The 27,425-nt window shown below is 35.5% G+C and overlaps 1 protein-coding gene across 1 annotated transcript in view; it reads right to left on the bottom strand.

Annotated features, from left to right (window-relative positions):
• LOC102692282 (neuronal migration protein doublecortin) overlaps nt 1-27,425 on the bottom strand; it is an 82,486-nt gene that overhangs the window by 18,814 nt on the left and 36,247 nt on the right. Inside the window, exon 4 of the mRNA XM_006632623.3 lies at nt 999-1,101. Coding sequence (XP_006632686.2) covers nt 999-1,101 — 103 coding nt within the window. The remainder of the gene's footprint in view (nt 1-998; nt 1,102-27,425) is intronic.

Here is a 27,425-nt window from a genome sequence, read left to right as displayed (position 1 = left end):
CTAATTGACTTCCTGGACACATCAAATAATTTTATAACGTTCTATGTAATAAACAGTTATTTTTTAATTAAGCCATGGCTTTCTTCAGCCAAATGGGTTTTAAGATTCAAGCCTATTCTAACTTCCATCTGTAATGTCAAAATCACAAGATTAGTACTAATAGAAGTGAAATTCTATGAAGGGCAGAAAATAGCACTTCTCTGAGAACTGTAAATACAGATGGTCTTCTCAATTAAAATATTATTTTTTCTCTTCATAGTGAAACAAAACTGTCAATATGTTCTGAATTAATAATGTAGAGACAAATATATGTCATGACTATCAGTAAAAAAAATTGGAGCAAGAAAAACACTTATTTACTTTGCTTTTCTGATTGTTCTCAATTAAACAATTTAAATAATTGTGTCTCACGATATTACATGCATGGACCAATACAGACAGATGACATTTATGTATTCATGAAACAGAATATGAAAACAAATGAATCATTATGTATTGAGGCTCTACAAAACCACATGGCTCTAATATTAGACTAGCAGATCATTGCTAACAAGAAAAAAGAACATGAAATACATACAGTATATTGTAATTATTTTGTGTTTGCTGTCTTCCTTTCTGTTAATTTTTCAGCTTTTTCAGTCATCATTCTCTTGCTATTGCTATAATTGCTATTGATCTATTGCTATAACATTTTACACTTTTATTTTACTTATTTTGAAATCCCTTCCTTTTCATTCAAAACTAAGCTCAATTAATTAATGTCAGCATTCCAAGAACATAATTGTGACATCAGGAGACCAAATAAGAGCAGTTGGTAGAGAATTAAACTTATATACAATAAATTTAACACAAAATCTAGACAAATACTATGCATAAAAAGGAATAAAAACAAGAGGATACTTGAAAAGCGATAGGGTACTGATTGCAGTTGACATAAGTAGTGCTGAAATCATCTGTCTAATGACTCTTGTAGTTAAGATAAAGTAAGTGAGACTTACCATTCTCATCCAGTGAAAAATCATCTTGGGCATAACGAAACTTTTCAGGGCCACATGCAATAAAGACATCATCATCCCCAAAGAAATCCTGGAGGCATGTTACCTAAAACACAGGCAGGAAATGTATATCTATGTTAATCAGAAGCAAAGTAAGAAGCAAGTCCAAAAAACTGAACATCCTGTATCTGCCTAAAAACTGGCAACAGTTACAACTTAATTACAATTAAAATCAATTGAGTTTGTTTTTGTAAATAAGCTACTGGACACCAAATAAATCAGATTGAGCAAATGGCATTCTCTCTTGGGCTTTTAAAACTGTCAAGGCTTAATGTCACCATCCTCATACTTGCTGTGACACGCTTAACGGAACTGCTATTAAAGTAAGATAACTTTTTTTAAGTATAGGCAAATATGCTGACAGCAGAACCAAGACAAAAGTGCAGGATAATAATTTCATATGAGAAAAAGCAATGGTATACCCTTCAAAAGGCTATAATTGGAAGACTTCTTTTTAAATTCACACAAAAATTTTTAATTGAGGAGTAAGTGTATTGAGGGAGATCAAAGTTCAGTACAGTACGCTAGAAAGGAATGACTTTCTTCTCCATCCCTCTGCCAAGTCTTCAAATTAAATTTCTAAAAGCACTAATCTGGAGTCTATAACATTAGTAGTGTCAGATTTCTGAGAATGCTAAACAAACCTTATTAATTCTGGCCAATCGACAAGCACATTTTCAATTTTGCAATAAATTATGATATCCTGCTGCTTGTATCCTCTTACATGCTTTATCACATTTCATATGTGGAGGTCCTTTTTCTGCATCTTTTCATTACCTTTAGCACAATGCCTGTTTGATCTCTATAGAAACCCAAGAGGGCTTACAGCATTATTTCTACCTACTGTAGATGCTTTACTTAATTAAGCATTCATTTGAAAAAGAGACTGTGAAGAAGGTGCCATAGCTGAAACACTGTTTTACTACATTCCTTTAACTTTTCAGCATGGTATTAACCCATAATTGTACTGTTTATGATGCACTTTTCACTTCATTGCATTTTCATTTCTTTTTCAAATGATTCTAAATCTTGTGTCTCCAATATTTGTGGGAAATTCGATTATTATTATTTTGGCTTTGCTTAGGCTACAGCTAAGAACACACAGAAACTAATTACTCGGTATTAATGCAAAGACTTTAATACGTTCATCCAATTTACGACATAATCCCTGGTCCCAACACTTGTTGACACTTGTTGAGCAGCTTTATGGGACGATCAGTATGTTGCCCTGTATTGTATGTAGTCCAGTGTTCCATGTAATCAAGAAACACTAATCTGTTGGGCTAGTGAGTGTCTGAGCCCTAAACCTCAGATCCTCTCACTGCATCGTGGCATCAGGGACATCAAGGTCAATGGCTCAGTCAAGTACTGACCTCCGTCATTTTACATTTTTAGGCTCACTTAAGCTAATCCAGTCTCCCTAGTTCTAACAGCTGCCATATTGTTTACAGACAAATGAATGCTATAAGTGGAGAGAGGGGCTGCCTCTGTGGCGCCAGTCAGCTGTGTCCATTTTCAATCATCTTAAAGCATAGCAAGGCCAGGGTGGACACATCAACATCTTTAGAGAACTACTATAGTGTTTGTGCTTGTCTTGTATAATCCTCTTCACTTACCAGGGAACATGGTATTATCATGAGAATAAATATGCAGTTGGGACAGGAACTCTGTGAACAGAGTAGTATCATATGGAACCTAATAGTAAACTTCTGAATACAATGTAAGTGAAGTTCTGATTAAACTGGCCTAAACTAATCCAGTTGTGGGTGTGTATATGTTGCAAAGCTTGTAGCATTGTTTAGAAAATGCTTTCTATGTTCTTAAAGAAAACAAATTCAAGGGAAAGATAAGAGTGTTGTTTTCAATATCGATCCATTTTCTTACTGCTTTATCTATTCACACCAGGGCCAAGCTTCAACAGAAGCCAGTTAACCAACCAATGTGTCTTTGGACTGTGATAGGAAAGCAGAGCACCCAGAGGAAACCTACACATACACAGGGAGAATATACAAACTCCACACAGCTAACCCTTCCCCAGGTCTGGAATTGAACACTGGGCCCTACTGCACAGCAGCAAAGTTAACCACTGCACCACAGTTCCACCCCATTTTCAGCATCTGATGTAGAAAATCCTAATATACAGTAGTATACATATACTGTAGTTTTTTTAATAAATTCAACTTGATTTCCTGTACTCTTTATTATGGTCATAATTAGCAATTATTTTAAGACAAATGCAGTTTTTTAAGTGGCATTTAGTTAACCTATGAAATGGCTCACAATGGTGGTAATTAAGTGCTGCCTATCAGGCTATCAATTACATTGCTGACTGACGGCAAAGGAAATCAGCTTTCTGTCCCTACAGACTGATTATATTCCCTTCTGAGCTTCTCTCCAGCTGTGTCTGCAGAAATGGGATGCAAATTGTGTGCCCTAGGGCTCTCCAGTGACTTTCACCACCCATGAACAAAACATCATCAAGCCTCTCTCAGAGCTGATTTTAAATGGAAATGTGGCCTTGTCTGAACCAAAGGTTTCAATTCTGCAAGTGCCACAAGTTAATAATAAAATAGTATGATTCTAAAAAGGTGAGAGCAGTTTTAGAAGAGCAAAACTGAACAAGACGTATTTATCTTAGACACAATGAGTCATAATTTATATACAGTATGTTATCAACAACAGCAGTTTATTCAAAACCAACACTAGTTTTCACCACTATTATTTAAGTCATTTAACAATATTTAATTCACATTGACAACTCAATTTAAACTGTACCTGAGCAGCAAGTGTGAACTGATAGGAGTTGCCTCATTGTCACGTTCATTCATTAGACTCTACACATCTATAAAGTTTAAAAGCTAAAGATCTATCAAGATTAGTGCTTAATTTTAAACAATCTGGCTAGAGTTTCGGTAGAAGATTTCAATATTTTTTGCCTGAAGAAGAAAATAAAAATTGAGTTAAATAAAGCATAACTGTACATGATTAAAAATAAATTAGTAACAATTCAGTTAAGGAATTGCAAATTATACTTTATAAAAGTTTAACAAATAAGTTATTAACACTAAAATATTTGTTAAAAAAGAATTTATGTTACAAGTTTTTGCAAGGACATAAAGACTCTGTTAAGGCTGAGTTTAAGTATTAAGTATAACAGTAGGGAATTAATAACTCACAAAAGAAATCTGAAGCCAATAACCTAAAGTTCACTAATATATCTTACCTAAATACAGTCATTTTAAATAAATAAATTTTTTATGTCTCATAATACAAAATTGAAAATAGCTGATAAACTGGTTCTCTAGTAAAAAAACAGCTAAAATTCCTTTCTTTCTTTAACCATTAGATAATGATTAGAACATGGTTGCATGATCTTATACTGATAAGTTCTGTTTGATACTTCTGTGACTTAGTTACAATGTTCATGCATTTAACACAATGTCACATATTTAAAATTCAATTTTGCTGCATAAGTTGCATACATGGAACATATAATGTAATGTAATTGACCATTTTTAGTATTTTAAACAAACCTTTGTTTTGAAAAGAAAAACACTTTCCAGCCGTTCCCCTTTGTTCTTCATTAATGTTCTCCTTCAGAAAACTAACGTAAAATGAACTTTTAGTCCAACAATAGAAGTATGATATTTAATAAAGGTAATCTGAAGTATTGCATACTGTTCATTGGTCCAAACGTTTTCCAGGGACATTTTAATTTAATTTGTTTTATCATGAGACTTCTGGACTGAGCACTCATCATAATGATGGATTGTCAGAAATTTTGTCTCCAGAAATTTTGAAGATGCCATGGAAAATATCAAGAGTGTTAATGACATTGCTGTGTTGAACCTTATTTTCTCTTTCTCAATTTGAGCATCTTAAAGACTATATTATGCACTTAATGTAACAACAGTACATAAAGCCTTTGTGACCAGAGAGTAGCTGATATTCATTCATCACAATTCATTGTTCTTCAGTGAACTACCAAAGGAGTTTTACAGTGCAACCTAAGTTTAACAGATTTTCAGGATATCTGCAGATTGCAGAAAAAGAGTCCTGATGTTACAGAAATATTTCATATTAGAATTGTTGGTGTCCATTAATTATTTGATTACTTAATGAAAAAGGGATTTGTGATATTAGTGAGCTCCTTATTATTGTCAATTACAGGACTCTCACCATAACTGCTTCAGCAGTAAACATAATTAATCCAAGTGCTACTAAGATGTAGTTGTTTGAGGTACCTTGTGTTCAACACCCCAGCTCAAAATAGAGATCAATTGTTGTGCACAATTTTTTAGGACACATTGCAGTCTTGTGTTTTCCTAGACACAGCTGTAATCACTATTCACAGAAGATTCACAATTTTATATCAGCTAAAACAATTAAAAGCCATGGTCTTTTTGGCATTAAAACAGTTTAATCCGTATGAATAAATGAATGGGTAATTAATAGGAATTTATTACATTAAACAGAAAAGCTCTCAGCCCTCAGGCAAAATGGAATATTCAATTCACAGGTGTAAAAGCTGCACGAAGCAAAAGAAGTATAAATCCACTTAAAAAGTGGATTTTTAATTATGATAACATCTTACAAAAACTATACAAAAATAGAAAAGGTTATACACTGTAGGTTTATTATTCAGATGCAGCCATTCAAAGTGCGTGGTACAGACACGTACCGGAGGGACTGTAATTGGCTACGGCCTCGCGCAAAATACTGCGGTACGTGATTGGTTGACCGACAGGGGCACTCGTGGTCCGTTGGTTGGTCGTAGAAAGATTTAAATGTCTTTACTGTGTAATGTGTTTGAAGGCCATAAACAATATTAATTTTGGAACATAAACATACAGTATATGGCTGGTCTTGGTACTTTAAAGAAAAAATACACACCAGTATCCCATTTCTCCCTAAACATTTTAAGCATCGAAGTCTTTAACTAACGTGATACCGGAGTCAACAAGCATACTTTTAGAATTTGATTAAAAGGGAAAATAATATGGAATCGCGTATCTAAAGAAATTAATAACGATATAATTATATAATGTTTGTAGGGCTTTTTCAACACTCCTCAGGTCACCTTGCTGGTGGTGCTGTGGGTTAGGTTCCTGACTCCTATGTTGCGTGTTTGAATCCAGCTGAAGCTATGACTTCTTTTTATATTTTTAAATATCACAACAGGATTGAATTTAAGTCATTTTAATAACAATGAATAGTCACCTATGCATTACAATATAAACATTTATATTGATTTAAATCGTGTTTAAATCGCCTTTATTTAAAACCCATAAAATAAAGCTGATACTGTTTAGACTTTTAATTATTTAAAACTGTATTACAGCAGCACAATGCACAATGCACAATGCAACATAAATCGCTATCTTTGTCTTCTGCGTAATAATATTAACCTCTCCAACAAATTAACAACAGTAATAATAATGAACTTTATTGTATATGGCGCTTTTAAAGGTGGCTCCTTAAAGTGCTTTACAGGATAAAAACAATAACAACAATACTGTTAGGCTGGGCAAACGATTTTTTTTTTTTTAAAGAAATACAAAAAGATATAATGATGTGTTCTGGCTTAGACATTAACGAAGAGCATAACGAAGGTCATAAAGGTCATAAACGATACTGCCACGCCATTTACATAATATGTTGATGTTGGAACATCAACATATTATGTAAACTTTATGTTGCTGTTATTGGTATTTTAAAGAAAAAATACTGAAAAATCCTGGGTTCGGTACAATGATTCAGGCATTCATGTGAAGGACAACAGAGCTTTCACTGGCTCAAAATGACAAAAAGACAAAAAGAATAACGGACACAGCGCGAGCCTGCATTTTCTCCTTAGCCGTCCACACCACACTTTTCCCTGGGTCAGAGATTAAATAAAACTTCACTCGCACCAAACAAATTACCACACACTGAACACTGAACATGTTAACCCAAATATGTCTCACAATTATTTTATGGTACATTACTTTGCTAAAATGTATTAAAAAAAAAACATTTTTTTTACTTTGTCAGCACCCAGACAAACGCAAACGCGTTATTAATGAAATGCTTTTATTCATTCTTAATCGAACTCACAAGTTCTCATCTGCTGTTGAAGCTCTGTGAGACTAGACTCACACATGGCTAGACTCGACTCGGCTCTGGCTCTTCGCATCTATACCGATGCACTGCAAGTACAACCCCCCTCTCTGCAGGAGTGCTGGCTGTGACGAATTAAACCAGTTCACTGGTATTTTCAAAGTAGAAGGGGGTGAGATTTCCAGAGAAAGACACCTCCCCCCCTCCAAAACCTAGTAAGTACAGTACTTACTAGTTAAGAAAGCTAGGCTCCTCAATGAAATCGCTTTAACATGCTAATGCGTTGGTGTAACAGTCCGGGCGTGGCAAGCTTCTAATGTCTCCCGACTACGGCGAAAGGAACCCTTCTTTCATTGGAAGACAATGAACATATTCTACCGGTACATGAGAATATAATGCTGGCGCATGGGCGTGGTGGGGTGCTGTACCAGCTGTCAAAAAAAAAATGTTTTTTTTTTAAGTCAATTGAGTGTCCATAATATTGCAGTGAAAAGAACACGGGCATTCTTCCTCCCCCTACATTCTCAGAGTAGAATAGAATTTTCCTTTGACAAAACAAGGCTTGCCAGATAATGTGAATCGAAACCTGTTTTTTTAGCTTTTAAAGTCGTGTGATGTGTAAGCAGGAGCACATCATTATATCTTACATATGAAAAATACATAATATAGCTCCCAAACAAACACAAACGTGTTTTTAATAAAATGCTTTTATTCACTCATAATCTGACAATTTCAGGAAGACTAAGGAAGGACTTAGGAAATTGACATCTGTTGTTGAAGCTGTCGGTGACTTTGAGACCACTTGTTATCCCAAGTTGTTTGAAACACCACAATTCAAATAGAGAAAAAAGAGCTGACTGACAAGATTTAAGATGTGGCTGTCAATGTTGGATTAAAAAAAAACACGTTGCCCGACATTAGTTGCATGAAAAATAATTTTATTTCTGGATAAGTACTGGATAAGTAATTCAAGTGTTTTTTTAACTTCCTGAAAAACAATAATTTAACAATATGTGCAAACGTTTTTTTTTTATATGTCGCTGTTGTGAATGTCTGTGGAGTGTATCTTATTTGCCTGTCTGTCCTGGCTGTGCTCTCTCGCACGCCCTCCTCCCCCCCCTCTCAATTCAATTCAATTAAATTCAATTCAAGGTGCTTTATTAGCATGACAGATGGGTACAATCAGTGTTGGGTATTTACTTTGTAATCTGTATTGCTTTGAGATGCCACTTTTAAAGGTGATATATAAAATCAAGACTTTAACTTGCTTTAAATCCGCAAGTCTAAGTTCTTGTGTCCGTCCTATCCGAGCCTGAAAGTATTCCAATATGTATCTTTATAGCAGGTGGTGTACAGCTTTTTAGTATAGATTACACTTTTCTAAAATGTATTTAAAACATAAAAACGATTACAATCTAATCTTTCCACATTTGATCCCAAGATCCCAAGAAAAATAAATCTAAACGGGGAGAAAGCTATGCTGAAAGTTAATTAAGATACTTAGGAGATAAAGATATCAATTTATGTTGCATTTGTCTGATTGTGAATCAAAAAACACATAGATTTAAACCCGCGTTTGTGATTTAAATCAAAACTTGATTTAAATCAATATAAATGTTTATATTGTAATGCATAGGTGACTATTCATTGTTATTAAAATGACTTAAATTTGATCATGTTGTGATATTTAGAAATATAAAAGTCAATTAATTGTCCAATATTGCTATTCTATTTTTTCAAAGAAATGTTTCCTAAAAGAAAAAGAACAGTCACAGCACCAGTTGGATTTGAACACACAACCTGGAGGTTTAGCAATCAGGCACATAGACCAGTGGGCTACTAGGGAATTCACCTGAAGAAAGAGGCGAAACAGCCCTACACAGCCCTGTCGCAGTACACGAATATAATCATATCGTTATTAATTTCTTTAGATACGCGATTCCATATTATATTCGCAGAAAAGCTTAAAACTACCACTTTTTTACACGCTATTTCACATGTTAGTTAAAGACTTCGATGCTTAAAATGTTTAGGGAGAAATGGAATACCGGTTTGTATTTTTTCTTTAAAGTACCGATTCCTGGAATCTGACCGGCTGAAGTGGTTCCATAATATCTGGTATACGGAAAAGAAAGCGTTGATAAAAAAGGCTGGATTCTCATGTATCTGATACAAGTATCTTTTCATACAGTCTTTGATGTGCTCTTGAGGATCCTTGTGATATTTTGTCTCTGGTTGAATGATAAGTGTCGCAGTTTAAATAATTTTCGTAGTTAGAAATTATGAAACGCTCTGTTGAAAGCAAGGGAGTTTTTATGTCCGTTGCAGTAAAAGAAAATGCCTGACAAAGTAGGGCTTGGACAGATTCCAAGTGCTTGTACAAATGTGCTAAAGAAATTAGCAAAAAAAGTCATTCCTTTATCGTATTGGCTAGCTAATGTACTGTCCTTGTTAGTTAGATCCAGGAAATGCTGTGGTGTTTGTCAAAGAAAAAACTAAAAGTATTTTAGTTTAATATGACGGGTAGAAAGAATGTGGACCAGCGTAATACTTTGAGTTTACAGCTTCTCCAAAGTCATTCATTATCAATGCTATTAGTAACATCTTCGGTAAAGGCTTTGATGCATAAATATTTCTGATAAAGGTAGGTTGTGTACTTTTGTCCAACTGAGCAATCTTGCTTTCATAAAATATACCAACTTTTTAATGACTGATGATTAACATGCTGTAATACACAGTTTTAATTTAAAAGCTCAAATGCTGTACTGTACATGAGAGGTTAAGCTTTATTGGCTCCTCCTGGCGGTTTAACAAGGTGATTCCGGATACTTTCCGGCATGACGTCAAATGACGCAATACACCGCGTGATACTACGTGATACTGCATTTTGATGCGATACGCCCACCAGGGTATACCAGGAAATACCCCACCTATTTTGAATGGCTGCATCTGTAAATAACTTTAAACTCAATGGCATCTTTAGACAACTTGCAGTGAAAAATGAAAGCGTATGTCACAATATGTAGTAGCTGCATCAGTAAGCATCAAGCACATAAAATGAACATTATTCTACCTGCCAGGCACTCATATAGTCCATTTATAGCTTCTTTGCTGTCATGTCTTTGTCTTTGTGAGTATTTTGCATATGTTCACTAAAAGCCAAGTCATTGCAAAATGAAGAGAAGCCCTTTTAAGTTTCAAAGCCAAATATAACACCAATTTGCAAAGCAAAGTTTACATGCATACTGCATTATGACTTTGTTTGAATATTGCCCTATACTCAAAAACAACTGCCTAACCTAGTTAGCTGCCCTCTCTGTGCCCTTCAGAATGATTGGGGCTTTGGGAGGCAAATAAAAAGCTCAAGCATGCACACAGAGCCTTCTCAACATCATTAAAGAACTGACATTATGAAACCTAAAGCAGGGCAATTTCCTGCTTTAGGATCAATGTAAAAAAATACATATCATGTCAAGCAGAGAAATATAGCCCAGTTATTTGGGAGGGAGGCAACAGCAATAGTGCTACAATGAGTCATCAGTTTGATTTTAATTTCCAACTCGCACAAAGAGTAGGCATTTTCTTAAGCTGTAAAGAACATGTCTTTTATTTTATTTCACCTGAATTCTTCCCAAATTTACCAAGCAATTATTGACTTCCTTTATGTAATTTTCCACTGTTTCCAAATGCTTAATATTTTAGATTTTTAGTTTACCCATAAAGCCTGGCTCTTATTTTTATGACTTATTTAACCTTTGAAGTAATTAATCCTATTAGTCTTTCACTTGAGATCATATGCTCATGCTCTCCAGGACTGGTCCAAATTTAATGAGAAGTCGATTCCACTACACTGACAGCACAGTAACATCCCCCCAAAAGAAAAGATAAAAAATCTTGCACGCACATCTATTTCAAAATGCTAAATTCATGCAAACATCAAAGAAAGTGTAGAGACCCAATATCTATAATGGTCATGAATAATTGCTCTCATCTAAAACAGAGATGCACCATCAGAGATCTGTAGAAAATGATGTAGTTTTGTATTAGTAAATGATTAATGACACAGAAATGGCTTGGAGATTATTCAGCAAATTGGTCCATGCCACCAACCAGACTATGTAGTTATTGTCAGTGACACCAGTCACTGAGTACACTACTTTAAACATTGTCTTGGAAAATTTGGTATTTCACAAATGATGTTTGATTGCATCTGAATTAGAGAAATGAGAAAAGCAGCCAATCAGAGTAAATCAGAGGCACACAGAAATAAGTGTTAGGGTCAGTGCAAGGGTTAATCATTACAAGAAAGAAGATGTCCTTCTGTGATTGAAATCACAGTACAAGCAACAATAGGTCTGAAAATGAGGGTTACATGGGTGGAACACATCACATCACATATACATTTTTTCCTTGCTCTGTGCACATTACATGACAAATATGTATCTTTTCTTACACAAGCAAAATAAAAATCTAGAAGGTGTAAAATGTAAACTAATTTTTACATTTTACACCTTGGGCTAACGTTAGTCCTTGTTTTACATCTCAAAGTAATGTGAATAAGAATAAATGTTTTTTGTTTTTATTGAAATATTGTATTTAGAGAAGAATAAAATAACATTAAATGTAAAATTGACCTCACAGTTAAGTGGATATGCAACCAATGGAAGACCTGCCTATTTGTATTTTTCAGGGAAAGGCAGAAAATAATTGTATAAGCAGCCATAAAAATGTTTTGTAAAATACTGTTATTATTTTATGTTTACAAAGATAATTAGCTTAAAATCTTTTGATTCAGTTCCCACAAGCAAAAATTTGTAGGTTTTTGAATTACAGTTTTCCAAATAGTGTGCAAACTGACAAATGAGTCTGTGAAATGCAATGTTAAAAGCCATAAAATACACATTTAAATAAGTAAATATACATTTACTTGTATGTAAAAAAGATGAGAAGATGACACTTGAGCAGCAAAAGAAACATAAGGGAGACTGTAGTTCCATCTGATTCTGCCTGCTTAGAGATCCAAACTAATTTATATTCAACCCATGTCTGCTGTTAGCTCTGGAGCGGGCAAATTATTTTTGGAATAGCTCCCAGATTCAGCTGAATTTCTCAGGGGGTGTCTTGACTTAAGAGCTTGATAAAGGCTCTCTGTTTACTCTATCACCAGAGACATTTTTTGGTTGCATGAGATGAGACTGATATGTAGAATTATTGCCGAGAAGGTTGTTGGAGTAGTTTTTGTATCCAGTCACTTTGCTAGCACATGTATAGGTCTCTCTTTATGAAGATTCATAACTACAAAATGTCAACCACTTACCAAACGAAGCAGAACAGAGTGTTTCTCCCTCTAAACAATGCCAACCAATCCCTCATCCCATTTAGAAACCGGTGCTTATGCTATGCCATGTAATCCCATTAAGACTAATCCTTGTCCTTCTTATTGTTAAATTGTGACATTTTGCACTATATTCAACAGTCTCCTTATGCTTTTGTTGTTATTTTGTGTTGAAAACCAGGTTTAAGGTCACTGCTCCAACAACGTCCTGGTTGGGTGTGAGGTTTGCACATCAAGCAGTATTTGTATGTAATTACACTTTACACATTGCTAATTTGTTTTTTGGACAATCCAAATTTGTGTAATCCTATCATTTACACATATTTTATAATTGTGAAAGCATTTGAACTAATAATGTTGCAGCATAATGGAAGTCCTTTGAGATAATGCTGAGGAATTTCCTTTTAAAAGAATATGATTCTGAACAGGTTAGTTTAACCTTCCATACAACAAACAATGCCTACTTTTTCACAGTTAAGTAGTGTAAATAATAATAATAATAATAATAATAATAATAATAATAATAATTCACTTCTCCTTCCCCACAGATACAAACTGTACAGTAAATAAACAAATAAATAACTTGTAAATTACCAAGTAGAAATAATGAAAAATACAGAATATGCAACATAAGCACGGTTAATTCGATGACGTCAGAAATATACACTCTGAATTAATTAACCATTAACTACTAATGTTATATTTCACTTTAGAGTAAAGGCACATCAACACTATCAAAATAATAATTCCAGAGGAGCAGGATAACAAAAAGAATGAGACTGCAGCCATTTTTGTTCTATGAAAATGCAGACTTTCTTCAAGAGAAATGTATTTGCATTTGCTTTTTAATTTCCTGTAACTCATTCCTCCATCACCCATACAGGTATTCGTGTATTGGGCTTCTAGTGAAGGACCACTAAGATGAGTCAGGCAGTTAATACAGAAGCTCCCTATAAAGGGCTGTAACTGTGTCTGCAGCCATAGCCCAAACTACCATTGTCCCCTTCATGGATGCTCTCCATGGTTGCTCTCACGAGTTCCATATCAATTCTGGGAATGGGCCAAAGAAGGGAAGGCAGAGGCTCCAAACATAGCACTAGTGTCTCTTCAGTCACAGTTGGACCAGCAAATCAGATCCATTTCTATCACTGTGAGAGGCTGTGATTAAACACATTATCCAGAAAGAGCACTAAGTGTATAGAAGAGTACCAGTACCAAGAGTACCTTTACGACAGAAAGTACAGTATGTCTCTTAATTTTAAGATTTTATTTTACTGCTTGGTTTGTAACGCATTTTGAGCTGCTATTTGTATGAAAGGTGGCCTATAAACAAAGTTTTTTTATATATTATTCGATATATCTATTTATAAAAACAAAGAAAAAGAGACCTTTTTACTTTGCAGCCAAAAGTACTGGACACCTCTGAACTCTCTCAAATTCCCACCTACCCCCCAGACAGAGCAAACACAGAGCGAGGGGGTAGAGTCGTATGATGTCAACAAAGAGTCAGATACACTCTGGGAAGGGCATACGAGTGGATGATTTTAGAGTTACTGATTTTGGCGGTGAAGTCTAGTTTATCCCCCAAAAAACCTTCACCTGCAACTTTAATGGTTTTCGTGTATTCAATGGAATCATGTATTATGGCTCTTTAGTACTACAGATTCTACGATACATGCAGTATGCGATGGCATAAAAAACAAATATTAAAGCCTTTCTTTCTTTAGCTGGGGAGTCCATTAAGCAAAATCCAAATACATGCTCAGAGACACAACAGTGCAATCTGCTTTCTCAAAAGCCAGCCTCTTGTATTGGTAGACTATAGCACTACAGCAGTCTCATCAACCAGACTAAACGGCCTGTTGCATTGGGTAGGATGCAAAATGATGAAAACGAGGAAAGAGGCAATTGCTACTCATACAGTATTTATAATGAGCTGTGCATGTCCTAAGTTTAGGTCCTCTCTCCTGATCGTTTAAGACTCTGTAAATGATTTCATAACACATTTTGTACACAAAGTAGTTTATGTGTCAACGGTATCCCCAACAAACAGTAAATTCCAAAATTTTCTTTTAAATATTCTATTTGAAGTGCAAATTAATATGAAACCCTATAAAACATTAGTAAATGGAAATGGAAATCCTATTTTTTATAGCCTTTTTATTTATACTGGTGATAAAACGTCCTTTATTCAGAATCATTCTGAAGAGGCTTTGTAGAACGCAGTCACAAACATCTTGAGCAGCAGACCTTTCCACAGCTAACAGAGTCCCACATAGAGGGGAGACAATGTTGGGATTGTGAATTGACAAAGAGATATCTCAGCTAAAAATAAATACACATTATGTGCTTCAGGATGTTACTTTTCATCTGTCCTCAAACACAGTACATTTTGTACTTTGTTAAAAACCTGTGCTGTTGTTTAGAAAACATAATCATTATGGAAATGCAAAACAATTAGAGACTTTTTTTAATCAGTTTTTAGTATTACAGTATGTTGCTCTATGTAAATTACCAGAGATGATCCTTTTTGAAACAGAAGGCGAATAATTTGTCTATAGTTGTCAAACAGTTGAGTTATTGCTCAACTCAATGTCTGTGCTACTACTTAGTTACATAAAAAAGCCAGGCTGGATTTATGTGTTGTATTTACTTTGCCTACAGTGGACTGCTGAGCCTCGCACAGATTCCACGGCTACTTCCTGTGGAATTAAAGCCCTGTTCCTATTTCACTTATCTCATTACTTTTTATTACATAAATGTTGTTTTTTAGAAAATGGCAAACACCCCAGTTTCAGCCTTGAATCCTTCTGAATTAATTCAGCCAGAAACTGTAGGGTATACAATATATGTTTCCAAAATACTACATATGCACTGGTATAAAAAGTTGTGTTATAAAGATTCAGCACTTACATAACTTAGAATATTTAAAATCTGCTATATACAGTATGTCATGTTACATTTTTTAATATATATTTGCCATGAAAGGCATATCACCTCAGTTTGGACTGCTGAGATACATTAGGCAATATACAGTATTCCACCTCCGGTCTTTGTATACCATAATTCATTTCAGCAGAACTGCTACCTTTCACTGTGGTCTTATTGTAATATCCTACATGTATGTATTTATATGATACTTAAGCCAAGAAATGAAAGAGGCTTAGTCATATACTATATGCTGCCAATGTGAGCAAGTTGTTTCGGTATAGAACACAGGATTTAAAAGAGGCTCTTTATAATCAATCCACAACGTACACTTTTTGCTATGTTGCCTCACTTCGGGACATTGAGTTACTGTATGTAACCTCTGTATAATGATTTCACTACTTATTTTAATGCCCCTTTCTGTGTCTATTCTAAATTGTATCCATGCAATTTTAACAGAAACCATCTCATATTTGAGCAGCAGCCTAAAAGGAAGACAATAGGGACAAAACAGGATACAACCTGGATGTTACATATGTCCATATTTGTGTTTTTATAAACAAAAACAAGTATTACATTTTGTACAAAGGTTTAACTGTGATATGCTGTGCAGAAAAACCCTGGCAGAATAACAGGGATTTTCTAATATTCTTTGTAGCAGTTCCTCATAATAATTAATGAAGGGATTTATCTTTAATTAATTAATTGCTTACACTTTTCTGGACACTCCACTCAAACTGCTCCACCTGGATGATTCGACAGCACCCATAGTGCACCAGAATACTCACCACACACCAGCTATTAGTAGGGAGGAGAACGGATTAATGAAGCCAGTTCATAGGTGGTGATTATTAGGAGGCCATGATTGGAAAGAGCCAATGGGAAATTTGGCCAGGATGCCAGGGCTACTCCCCTACTCTTTTTGAGAAACACCCTGGGATTTTTAATGACCACAGAGAATCGGGAACTTGGTTTTATATCTCATCCAAAGGATGGCGCCTTTTTTACAGTATAGTGTCCCTGTCACTATACTGGGGCATTAGGACTCACATAGACCACAGAGTGAGTGCCCCCTGTTGGCCCCACAAATACCTCTTCCAGCAGCAACCTTAGTTTTTCCCAGGAGGTCTCCCATCCACATACTGACCAGGCACACACCTGCTTAGCTTCAGTGGGTTGCTAGATGTGAATTGCTAGGTGACATGGCCGCTGGCACAGTAACTATTAAAAGCATGACAAGACACAGAACTAAAACAGCACCAATATTTTTTCTAGAACTCATACTGAATGAAACTGGCAGAAAATTATGTCATTAATACATAAAAGTACTGATAAATTAACTGTGTTTTTGTTACACTGCTATTATACTGCATTAAGCATTTACACATGTTCTAATGATAATTTCTGGATGAAGTTTCTGGATGAAATCTTCACACTCTAAGCATTTTAAAATCACTGACCTTTGATGTTAGAAGTAAGTCTTGGAAAGTAATAGTTTGTGTGTAAGGTGGTCGCATTTATTTGAAATATCATAAGTATGAAAATGTATTAATCCTTTTTTTATTACTAGGCAGAGAAATTCATGGTTGCATGAAATTGCCCATGTCTCACCATTATCTCAATCTTTTTTCAAGGTGACTTTCTTCCAGAATTCCACAGACATAGAGGATTTAGTATTTCTGTACCTCATGAATAAAGAGAGGGTATAATAGATGCTCAGCGTCTTAACATTCATACTGTATAAGGTGATCAGAGAATTAAGGCTACATCCCAGACTCCACAGTCAGTCAATTTGTGGGTATACAACACTAAAGCACATGCATCATTATCTCTATATTTAGACCACTATGGTCTTGTATGGTAATGAGGGAGCATGTTGGTTCTATGTTGTTTTCTGTATATTTAAAAAATATATCACTTTCTTTTTCTAGTACAAAAAAACTATAGACTGTTTATTAATAACAGAACTGCAATATACCTCTCCCTGCCCTATCTTCAAACCTCCCATTCTCACCTGGAACTTCACCTTAATTCTTGTTTCAACAGCTGTTCATGTTTCCAACTGAAGCTACACTTAAGTTGTTACATTAAAAAAATGGTTCCATACATGATATAACAGATAAATTGGAACAACAATCTCTAGCTCACAGTAAATGAAGCAAAAAACATCCTCAACCAATATTCAGATCTTAATGCTAGTGTCAGGGCTTGCCAACAAAAACTGAACAGCAACTGAAGCACGTAGATTTACCTTGCACACACCAGTTAGTTTTGCGTTTAAACACTCGTCAAACCTCAGCTTTACAGTTGTTTTTAGTGGTCAAAGTTCTGTCATGCTACGTTTGAAAAGTACTTACAGCTATAACCTTCTCTATAACACCCTTGAGTTCTAGGCTTATATAACCAATAAAAACATATTGTCAGATCACAGAGCTGAATAGCTGGTTTTATGTTACTGTTTAAGAAACAGGAATCTAATGACATACGTATGGATGACTAGAACAGTTTCAAAGTTCTTATGCCTGCTGAGGGATTTTTCAGGGGGTTTTTTTTGTTATAAAATACTGATTTCAAGACAGAGAAGGAGGTATTCCATGCAGTTCATACAGTTATTTCCTCAGGGTGCAAGTTGAACCCTTTGGTCTACAGGACTCCAGTTTGAGCCTGAGTTGTCATTAGCTGACAAGTGATTGTGCAATGCTGGCTTAAGTTAGCTGTTTAGGAGCTGCTACCACAGTTTCTGTAGTATGTTTGCCTACTTGCAAGCTCCAAGGGGTGTCAGTGTAAGACAAGCCACTCCTCCAGTCACTGATAATTCTCCTGTAGAGCACTATGGAACTTGCAATATGTCAAAAACATGAATGGCTTGCAAAGCCTCTTCTCTTAAGGAAACCTTTTCACGTTCTTATGTTGAATGCCAAATTTAATGTGTAGACACCAAAAAAACTCTATTTTTGTACAGTATTTTCCAGAAAGAAAAATAACATAAGCTTATAAAACAGCTGTCATCTTCGTACTGCCATTGGCAAATTAGGTTTAACTTTTGTCTCAGCCTTCAGCTTTGCGTGCTAGTGCTGACAGATCAGACCAGACACGTGAAGAATCACGAGGGGCAGGGGAATGGCAAAGTGTTGAATGGCTGTAAACTCATACTATATTACTGACTCCAGCATTTATCTGGAAACTTCAACAGCCCACACTAACACAGCCAATTCTCCAGTTAATGGAAAAACATTCTCAGACTTAAACAAGTCTCTGGGTCTGGCACAAACTGGAATATGTATTCTTTTCCATATTATTAAATAAAAAGCCAAAAACTGCTTCACAAAGTAATATCTTATTGTAATTGTAACAACCACTACACTTATATATGGGTTCTTATAAAGACCCAGAAGGCAGTAATTTACTGAAATTACTAATTATTTGCAAATGTCTTCTGCTCTTGAGTAAGTGGTACTGTGCATAAAATATGGTTAAGAGATGTAGAAGAAACTCCAGGATCCTCACATAAAAAAACAAACATATATACTTTATCATTGCCTATTTTAGTCATATGTTGTGATATATCTCTTAAATTACATTTTAATCAGTATACTGATGTGACTGATAGTATAGTCTTTAGCTATATAGTCTACTAGTAACTTTAATAAAAATTCTCAAACTAAATTTATTTTACATTAAAAAATGTCTTATCAATGAGACAGTTGGCTGAGAACATGGATCTCGTTGATGATGTTTCATGTTAAGCTATAAAAGAAAAATGCAAATGAAATGCAATCACTTCATTTGCACAACTTTCATAGTGCCCAAAACAGGCTCAGCAGTATTTCAAGCATGCATTACTATATGATTTATTTTATTATTGTTCATAGAATATGTTGCTAGCTTAACAGCATTTTTTAAAATGAGGAATCCAGATTCCAAAATGTGATCAAATATCTAATAAAATATAAAACATCACTGTTCACTGAGAAATGAAAAAGAGAATATGGCCTCAAAGGCATTACCCTAAGACAACAATCGGAAACCACAATTTGTGCTCTTAATATTGTACTTAACTTGCTCATTTTTTTTCTGGCAATAAAAATCTATTGTTCTTTTCTTAAATAAATGTATGTATTCATATTTTAATTATAGTTGAAAATAAATTGACAAAAGACAAATCCCAAAAATGCTGTCAGAGTCTCTTCATGTTCTGTCGCCATCTCTCATTGTCAATTTAGCCTTAGGCAGGCATGTTAATTAGTCTCCATGCACACTTAATGCAGAAAAATTACTGTGGCTTTTAGACTAACTAATCTTTATTGGAAGCCTGCCACAGCCTTTCTTTTTATTCGAAGACAAGACTTTTATTTATGCAACAATCACAACTTGCATTTATCCTTGCAGATTCTCAGCAAGAAAGCAAAGGTTCGGAAAACAGCAGTATAGGAAGTACAAAAAAAGTATTACTTGATGAGCTGTACATTGTAAAAGAAATATATTTTACTATCTTGACTGTAGCTTTTTTTAGAGTTGTGAGGTAATATTTTTTATGTTTTGCCCACTAATGTGACTATCCACACATGTGTCTTAAAGATCTATGAATTCATTGGGATCTACTTTGCAGTTCTGTTTCAGTAGATGGGGTGCTGTCCACAAAGTAACCACCTAATGTACTGAACTATCCCAGCCGAGAACTCTTTTTGTCTGGCATCTAGCAAAAAATGTCACATGCATCACTTTGCAAAGCCAAGCGGTGCTCCTAAACCAAAGATGCATGATACAGTATATTACTTTTTTTTCTGAATACATATTTGACATTTTGTTCTATTTGGCTGCCATTAACACCAGATATACCATTAAAAGGAAGCAACAGTAACTAAAACATTAAAATCCCAGAGTAGCACTGCTGTCAAAAGTGCTCTGTAGCATTTAGCATTTATTACTGTCGAAAAGCTAGGCAGGATAGTTTTATCCCTCCCCCAGGTGTATTAAGGCAATAGAAAAAAGGAACTGCAGCGTTACCTACTGTATATGAAAACTATTTTATGTTTTGTCATTTTCATAATACCATTAAGAGAAATAAGAAACTAGTTTTAGTAGGCTATATTCATATTTATGCCCAACATCTGACACTTACTTGAAAGAAAGATCAGTTTTTCTAGTGCCATCTGAATCATGCAGTGAAATTCCAGTGACTTTTTTATTTTAACTATTATGCCCCCAAGAACAGCAAACATTCAGCTTAAAAAACAAAACAGTATATATAAAATTAATAGCTTGCTAATATAAGTTATGTGCCAGTCTGAATTTCTACTGTGATTCTATTAATAGATGTATAAAATTCCCTACCTAATGAGAGAAAACAATTATGTGAATGGCTTATGTCTGTGTGCAATAATAGTCCTTCACTTGGTTCAAAATTAATGCATCTATCCCTGTAAGATCCCTCAATCAGGCAGGGAATTTCAAGCAAATATTCCACCATGAAAACCAAGGAGTTCTCAAAACAGCTCAGGGATAAAACTCTATAAAGGTACAGGTAAGGAGAAAGGGATAAAAATATTTCAAGGACAAAAAATATCTTTTTGAGCATGTTGTTGTCAAATTAATAAGAGGTGGTAAACAACATTTCTGTAAATCTTACCCTAGATCTGCAACCTCAAAACCCACATGAGGTTTACAACAAAGTACTTAAGCGATATTGTAAACATGTTGCAAAATATGGCAAAATGTATTTTATGATCACACAAGACAAAATTTGAACTGTTTGGTTTAAATGCCAAGTATAACGTCTGACACAAACCTAACTAATTCATCGCTCAGTCAGCACTCTAGCTTCTGAATGTGAAATTATGTCAAACTGTAATTCCTAACACTGGGAAGTTTGTCAGGACTGTTGGGAACATTGATGGAACAAACTATATTCAAATCTCAGAGGAAAACCTGCGTCAAACCTGCTTCGTACCTAGAATTGGAACGAAAATTCACATTTCAACATCCAAAGCACAAGGCCAAAGCTTCACTGGATTGGCTTAAGAATAAGAAAGTGAATGTCCTTGAGTGTCCCAGACATTACTGGTTTAAATGCCAAGTATAACATCTGACAAGCTATTGAGTATCTTTGGAAAGACTTAAAAACTGCTGCCTGTAAGCACCTTGAGCTTATCTGCCAAAAACAGGCACAAATTGCACCAAGTGAGTATACAAAGTTGGAAGAGATTTACTCCCAAAAGACATGTGACAGTAATTGCTGCAAAGGGTGCATCTACCAAATATTTAGTTCTCAAGGCTGTGTATTTATGCAATCAATACATTTAATTTTTTCAATTTTGTTTTTTGTTGATATTAGTTGTAACTTAACTTTAAAATATAAAGTTTAAAAAAGGTATGCAGGTGTAATTTCATTTAATGAGACATCTTGAATACATTTAAAAGCCACTGTATGTGAGATATGCATCAGGAAGCCAATTGGTAAAATACGAGGATCCTTATGCGTAACCGTGAGTCTCGCAGAATGCGGAGTAGCACAGGGACAATCCAAAAGACGTAATCCAGGGGCTTGGTGAAATAGGGAAGCAAAGAATCTGGTAACAAGGGAAATCCAAAAACAAAATCCAAAAGGTGTGGTCAAAAGCCAGGAGCAAAATTATGTAACAGGAGATCAGTCAAAAGGTTTGGACGGACGGACGGACGGACGGACGGACGGACGGACGGACGTTCTACTGGAGGCTTCTCAATAGTGAGCAAGGGTGGGTGTGTGAGGGAACTTCAAATAATGAAAGGAAAGGGATGTGGTTGGATAATTGGTTCAGGAGTGAGAATTTGTGGAATGTAGTGCATGTGGGAATGTGATGGGTTCAACTAGGAATGAGATTGTAAAACAGTGAGTTTGGGAATGCAACACCGTTTGCGAGGGAGAGTATGGGGTGTGACAGGAATGGAACGGCGTTTGCGAGAGAGAGTGTGGGGCGTGACAATATGAAAGAAATGACAAGTCAGCTGCGCTTGCCTTTTACCCATTCATCCATTTTTTCAACCACTTCATCTAATTTAGGGTCATGAGGGAGCCAGAGACTATCCAGCAAGCAATGAGTGCAGGGGTACACACTGAATGGGATGCGATTCAATTGCAGGACAGAAATATACAAAGAGATGCACACACTAACACCAGGAGCAATTATTTCTACAAACTGATTAACCTACCAGTATGTCTTTGGATTGCGGAGGGAACACAAGGCAAACATGCAAAATCCAAGCAGATAGTACCACTGGTCCAGAATTGAACCCAGGGCTAAATACTCTGCCACCTTGCTCTTTGTAATTTGTGTAAATTAGGATGTAAACTGCAAATGGATCAAACCTACCAACAAAAGAATAAAGATAGAAAAGCTGTCACTGCTAAAATTGAAGCAGATCTAGTTGAGATAGAACTCAGATGACAGAGAACAATTGAATTTCAGAATCAACAAATGCAGGTAAAATACTGTATATTAGGCTTAAACAGGATATAGTTTTAAAACGTGGTCCTTTTTGGCGCTTATTTTCCACTGTAGATTGAACTAATGTAATGACAGACTCTAATAGTAAATGAATTAGATGGGCAATTTGCTCACAGTTTGCCTGCAGTGGAAAATCTGTCCCCTTTTGTTCTCATGTCACTGCTGATAAATAAGCTTTCTGAAGTAGAATTATTTCACAGATGACCTTGTGTATGATTTGAGAAGACAAAAACCTTTGCAATTTTTCAGACTCTCGTTAGATATTCACAACATATATGTATATGGGGTGGGGCAGTGGCTCTGTGGCTAAGGATCTGCTCCTGTGGCTGGAAGGTTGCAGGTTCATATCCTGTGGCCAGCAGAGGAATCCTACTGTTGAGCCCTGCACAAGGCCCTTAACTCCATGGACACCATATAAATGGCTGAGCCTGTGCTCTGACCCCAAGCTTCTATCCCTGCTTGTGTGTCTCATGGAGACCAAGTTGGGGTATGTGAAAAGACAAACTCCTACTATGAGAAATTGTATATGGCCAATGAAGTGATCTGCTCCTATAGGACTTTCTGTTTTTCTCTGACTTTTTGGATGTCCTTATTTATCAATATTTAATTGCATTAAGTACTCTTAATGACTTTGAATGAACAGCTGAAAATAGCAATTTAAAACTTCCATTCATCTTATCATCCCAGCTACAGATGATAATTACCAGGTTCCGTAGCTTCATTTGCACTATCTTAATTCAATGAAATGGTCTTTCATTCCTCTTAGTAAGGGAAAAACATTAATTACATTCATTTCTTCATGGAACATTATTCTGTATTTCAGCTCTCATTAAATATCTGCCTTTAACATATGCAAATGGAACTGTTAGAATACAGGCCTATTTCTATTTGAAAACACTTAAAGGAAAGATATAAAGCTTTTTACCAATAGCCAACATTCCAGATGTTTAGTTTTAGGAAGATGTAACAGCTGTGCAAAAATCTTAGGCATCTTAAACACAATTTAGTTACAATATGTGTTTTATTATTTGCATCAACAATTTACTTAAAGCCTCCATTAGGGTTTTTGCTATTATGTTAACTATTGCTGTTATTAATTCAGCTTAATTTAGCAATCTTTATTTCCTGTTGATCTTTATTTCACATTGATCAGAATCTTGACATTTCAAGAACAACAACAGAAAAGCAGCCAATATGAAGTGCTGTAGCAGCTAATCCCTGATATTTGCCAATCAAATCTCCTTGACTTATTGTCAAAGAGTCATTGTCAGGTCATTCTCATCATTCATTTTATATATTTCTCTTCACACATCCATAAAGCTAAAACGCTCCTTTCTGTTCTAAAAAGACAACTCTATTTTAACTAATTCATCCATTTTCTGGGCTTTTTATCCAGTACAGGGCTGTGGGGACACCGGATCCTAACCCAGCAAACAATGGCCACAAGGGAGAGTACACCCTGAATGGGATGCCAGTCTATCGCAGACACACACAGACATGCTCACACTCAAACCAGGGACAATTTTCCCAGAAATCACTTAACCTACCAGTATTTATTTGGACTGGGATAGGAAACCAGAGCCCCCAGAGGAAACCCATATGAACATGGGGAGAATGTACAAACTCCATGCAGATAGCACCCCAGGTCTGGAATTGATCCTAAGGTCCCATCCCCATGTTCCCAAAAAATTCCAGTTAACTTACTGGTATATTTTTGGAATGTGGGAGGAAATTGGAACCTGAGGATACTCACATGAACAAGAAGAGAACTTGCAAACTCCGTGCAGGTAGCATGAACCTAGGGCCCCAGTGCTTTGAAGCAGCAATGCTAACCACTGTGCCCCCATGCCACCCATAATTATGAATGGTTAGCTTAAAACCCCTTCCACCTATTTTCTAACCACTCCTTTCAGTTCAGGGTTGTGAGGGAGCCAGAGTCTATCTCGGCAAGAAATAGACTTAAGGATGCAAGCAAAAGACTCACCCACGCATCACTGGAATGTGAAAGACAACATGTTAACAAGGAGATCATGACTGAGGATGCATCAGTCCAGAATTTAATGCGGGCAGGATCCAAGACCAGGGAAATAGTAGTCCTAATGAATGTTCCCTCTAACTTCTAATGTCCTGTGTGCGCAAAAAATTCAAGTTGTGCTGATTTTTTTCCCCAGTGACAAAAGCTTGTGCACACTAAATTGAGTGTATGTAAAAGTGTAAACCTGAAATCATTTTTTGTTAATATAGTAATTCTCATAGAAGCATAGAGATCCAAAAGACCGGGACAGCGATTTAACAAGCCGAGTCATAGAGACTAAGTGCCGAGCGAGCATGAGCAGTAAGGTTCGAGATTATTGAGAGGATAGATATCAATTATCAAGTAGCAATAATAATACACACAGCCAAGTTGGGCCTTTCGCAGCCAGTCTCGTGGTCAATTTAGCATCTTTCAATTGACCATGTTTGTTTTATTATTATCATCTTTTTTATTTAATTTTTTGTGCGCAGTTCAATTTCCTATGTGCGCTGATTTCATAACCTGTGTGCGTGCGCACACGTGCACAGCTTAGAGGAAAACATTGGTCCAAACCATCTTCAGTCTTCATAAGTCCTGATTTCTTTGTCTTTCTGGTGTTAGCAGTACTCTGTTTAAGGGATCTCCAGCAGTGTTCCTCAATATGATCTTGTAATCTTATAATTTGACTTCAGAATTGATCTACAAAATGCCCTATTAGAAATAATGATTCCAACCCCTTGAACTTTAAGTGTGAATTATAACTGAATAAACAAACCTCTGGAATGAGCAGCAACATGTGCATACCACAATTCATTCCTTTTTAATTATATTTTTATTCTTGTGGGATGGATGTGATTAAGCCCTCCTTGAATTTTATTTTAGAAAATCACAGATGATATACAGAGCCTAAGTCACATTTTTGCTGACCCAGCTTTAGTTGGGTCTTCTCTAGCAAGTGCACTACATAAGGTTCACTGGAGAACAAGAGACACACAAACATTACAGTTTCATCTGCTTCACAGCCATCACTTTTAAAGACCACATTACCTCTAATAATATTTTGCTTTTACGTAGTACTCAAAAAATCATTTTTTTGAATGACAGTATTTTGTTAGGTCGTCTCCCTTTTGGTATCCTGAAAAAACATAACCATGGCATACATTTAAAGGAAACATTTTTTTTGTTTACCTATGAAGCAAACAGAATCAGAATGAAACTTTGAAACAATAATGTTCATAGCAAATATCTGGACTAATTATTGGTGATATCCTACCAGAAGTAAAAGTGGGTATATCATTTGTTGTCAGGTTTTTAGCCAAAAGAGACATCAGAACTATTAGTGTTTGGATTATATACAATATCAAATAACCTTTGAAAATAATTAAATTTATTCTTTCTGCCATCCATTATCAGAAAGGTGCTGCCACCTGGTAATGAATGCAGCAATCTGTTGCTAATCAGGAAGCACAGCCAATACAGAACAATTTTAAACTTTTAAACTCTTTCCAACTGGTAAGAGTAAAGGACAGGAGGCTTATGTGGGTGACAGCTGATTGTTCATAAGTTTATTTAAATATTTATTTAAAGAGGTGGGAAAAAGAAAAAAATAAAGAAAGGTGAATTGTGAGTTAAATACATTAAGAGCAAAATAAGAGATACAGTATATGTTTAATAGTCAGGTTTTACAAGAAGAAAATACTCCAAAAATGCCTTTTCAAACAGTTAAAAAGATGGGGGTATCTTCTACAGAAGATATTATGAAAATATCACAGGATTTTTATTGAAGTTTTGATGGAGGAAAGAGATTGAAGAAGATAAACTGAAAATGTTATTGGGTGGGATGATGGAGAAGATGAAAATAGAGTCTATATATAAGATGAAAATAGAGTCTGATTTAATAGAACATTTAATGATGGTGAATATGTTTCTTTCTTAAAGACTTTTAAACTGGGAAAAGCATCTGGTGGTGATGGGTTTCCACTTGAATTTAATCAACATAATTATAGTAGGAAATTAGAGGCCAATGAGGCCAATGTCTTCTACGTTTTGATTCTAACTTGTTTGGTAAAATGTTAACATTCAGTATGAGAAGGTTTTAGTGGATATCATGCACATAGACCAAACATGTGCTGTGCCAAGCCAAAGGTTAACTCTAGCATAGAATATTATAAATTGGGTAAGGCTGTTGTATAACAGTGTTGAACGTAAGTTTTTGATAAATGGGATTTAAGTGATTAAGTAAATAGAAGTGTAGTATCAGACAAGACAGTCCAATGTCCTCTTTTTTTATTTTTGTCTGGCATGGAACGTATTATACAGGCCTTAAGAGTAAATACAGAGATTATTTTTTTTTTTGTACTTCAGGGCAGTGAAGGACTGGAGGTAAAATACATATTGTACATGGATGATGTTGTGCTTTTTTGTCCTGATACTGGGTCCTTTTGGAGGAACTAGAGGATTTTGGAACTGCATCAGGGTCCCTGCTGAACAGAGAGATTTCTGAAGTGATG

Source organism: Lepisosteus oculatus, chromosome 8 (assembly GCF_040954835.1).
Source record: "Lepisosteus oculatus isolate fLepOcu1 chromosome 8, fLepOcu1.hap2, whole genome shotgun sequence".
In the NCBI taxonomy this organism is placed as follows: Eukaryota; Metazoa; Chordata; class Actinopteri; order Semionotiformes; family Lepisosteidae; genus Lepisosteus; species Lepisosteus oculatus.
The sequence above is the reverse complement of the archived record's forward strand: the minus strand, read 5'-3'. Positions and strand labels throughout refer to the sequence as shown.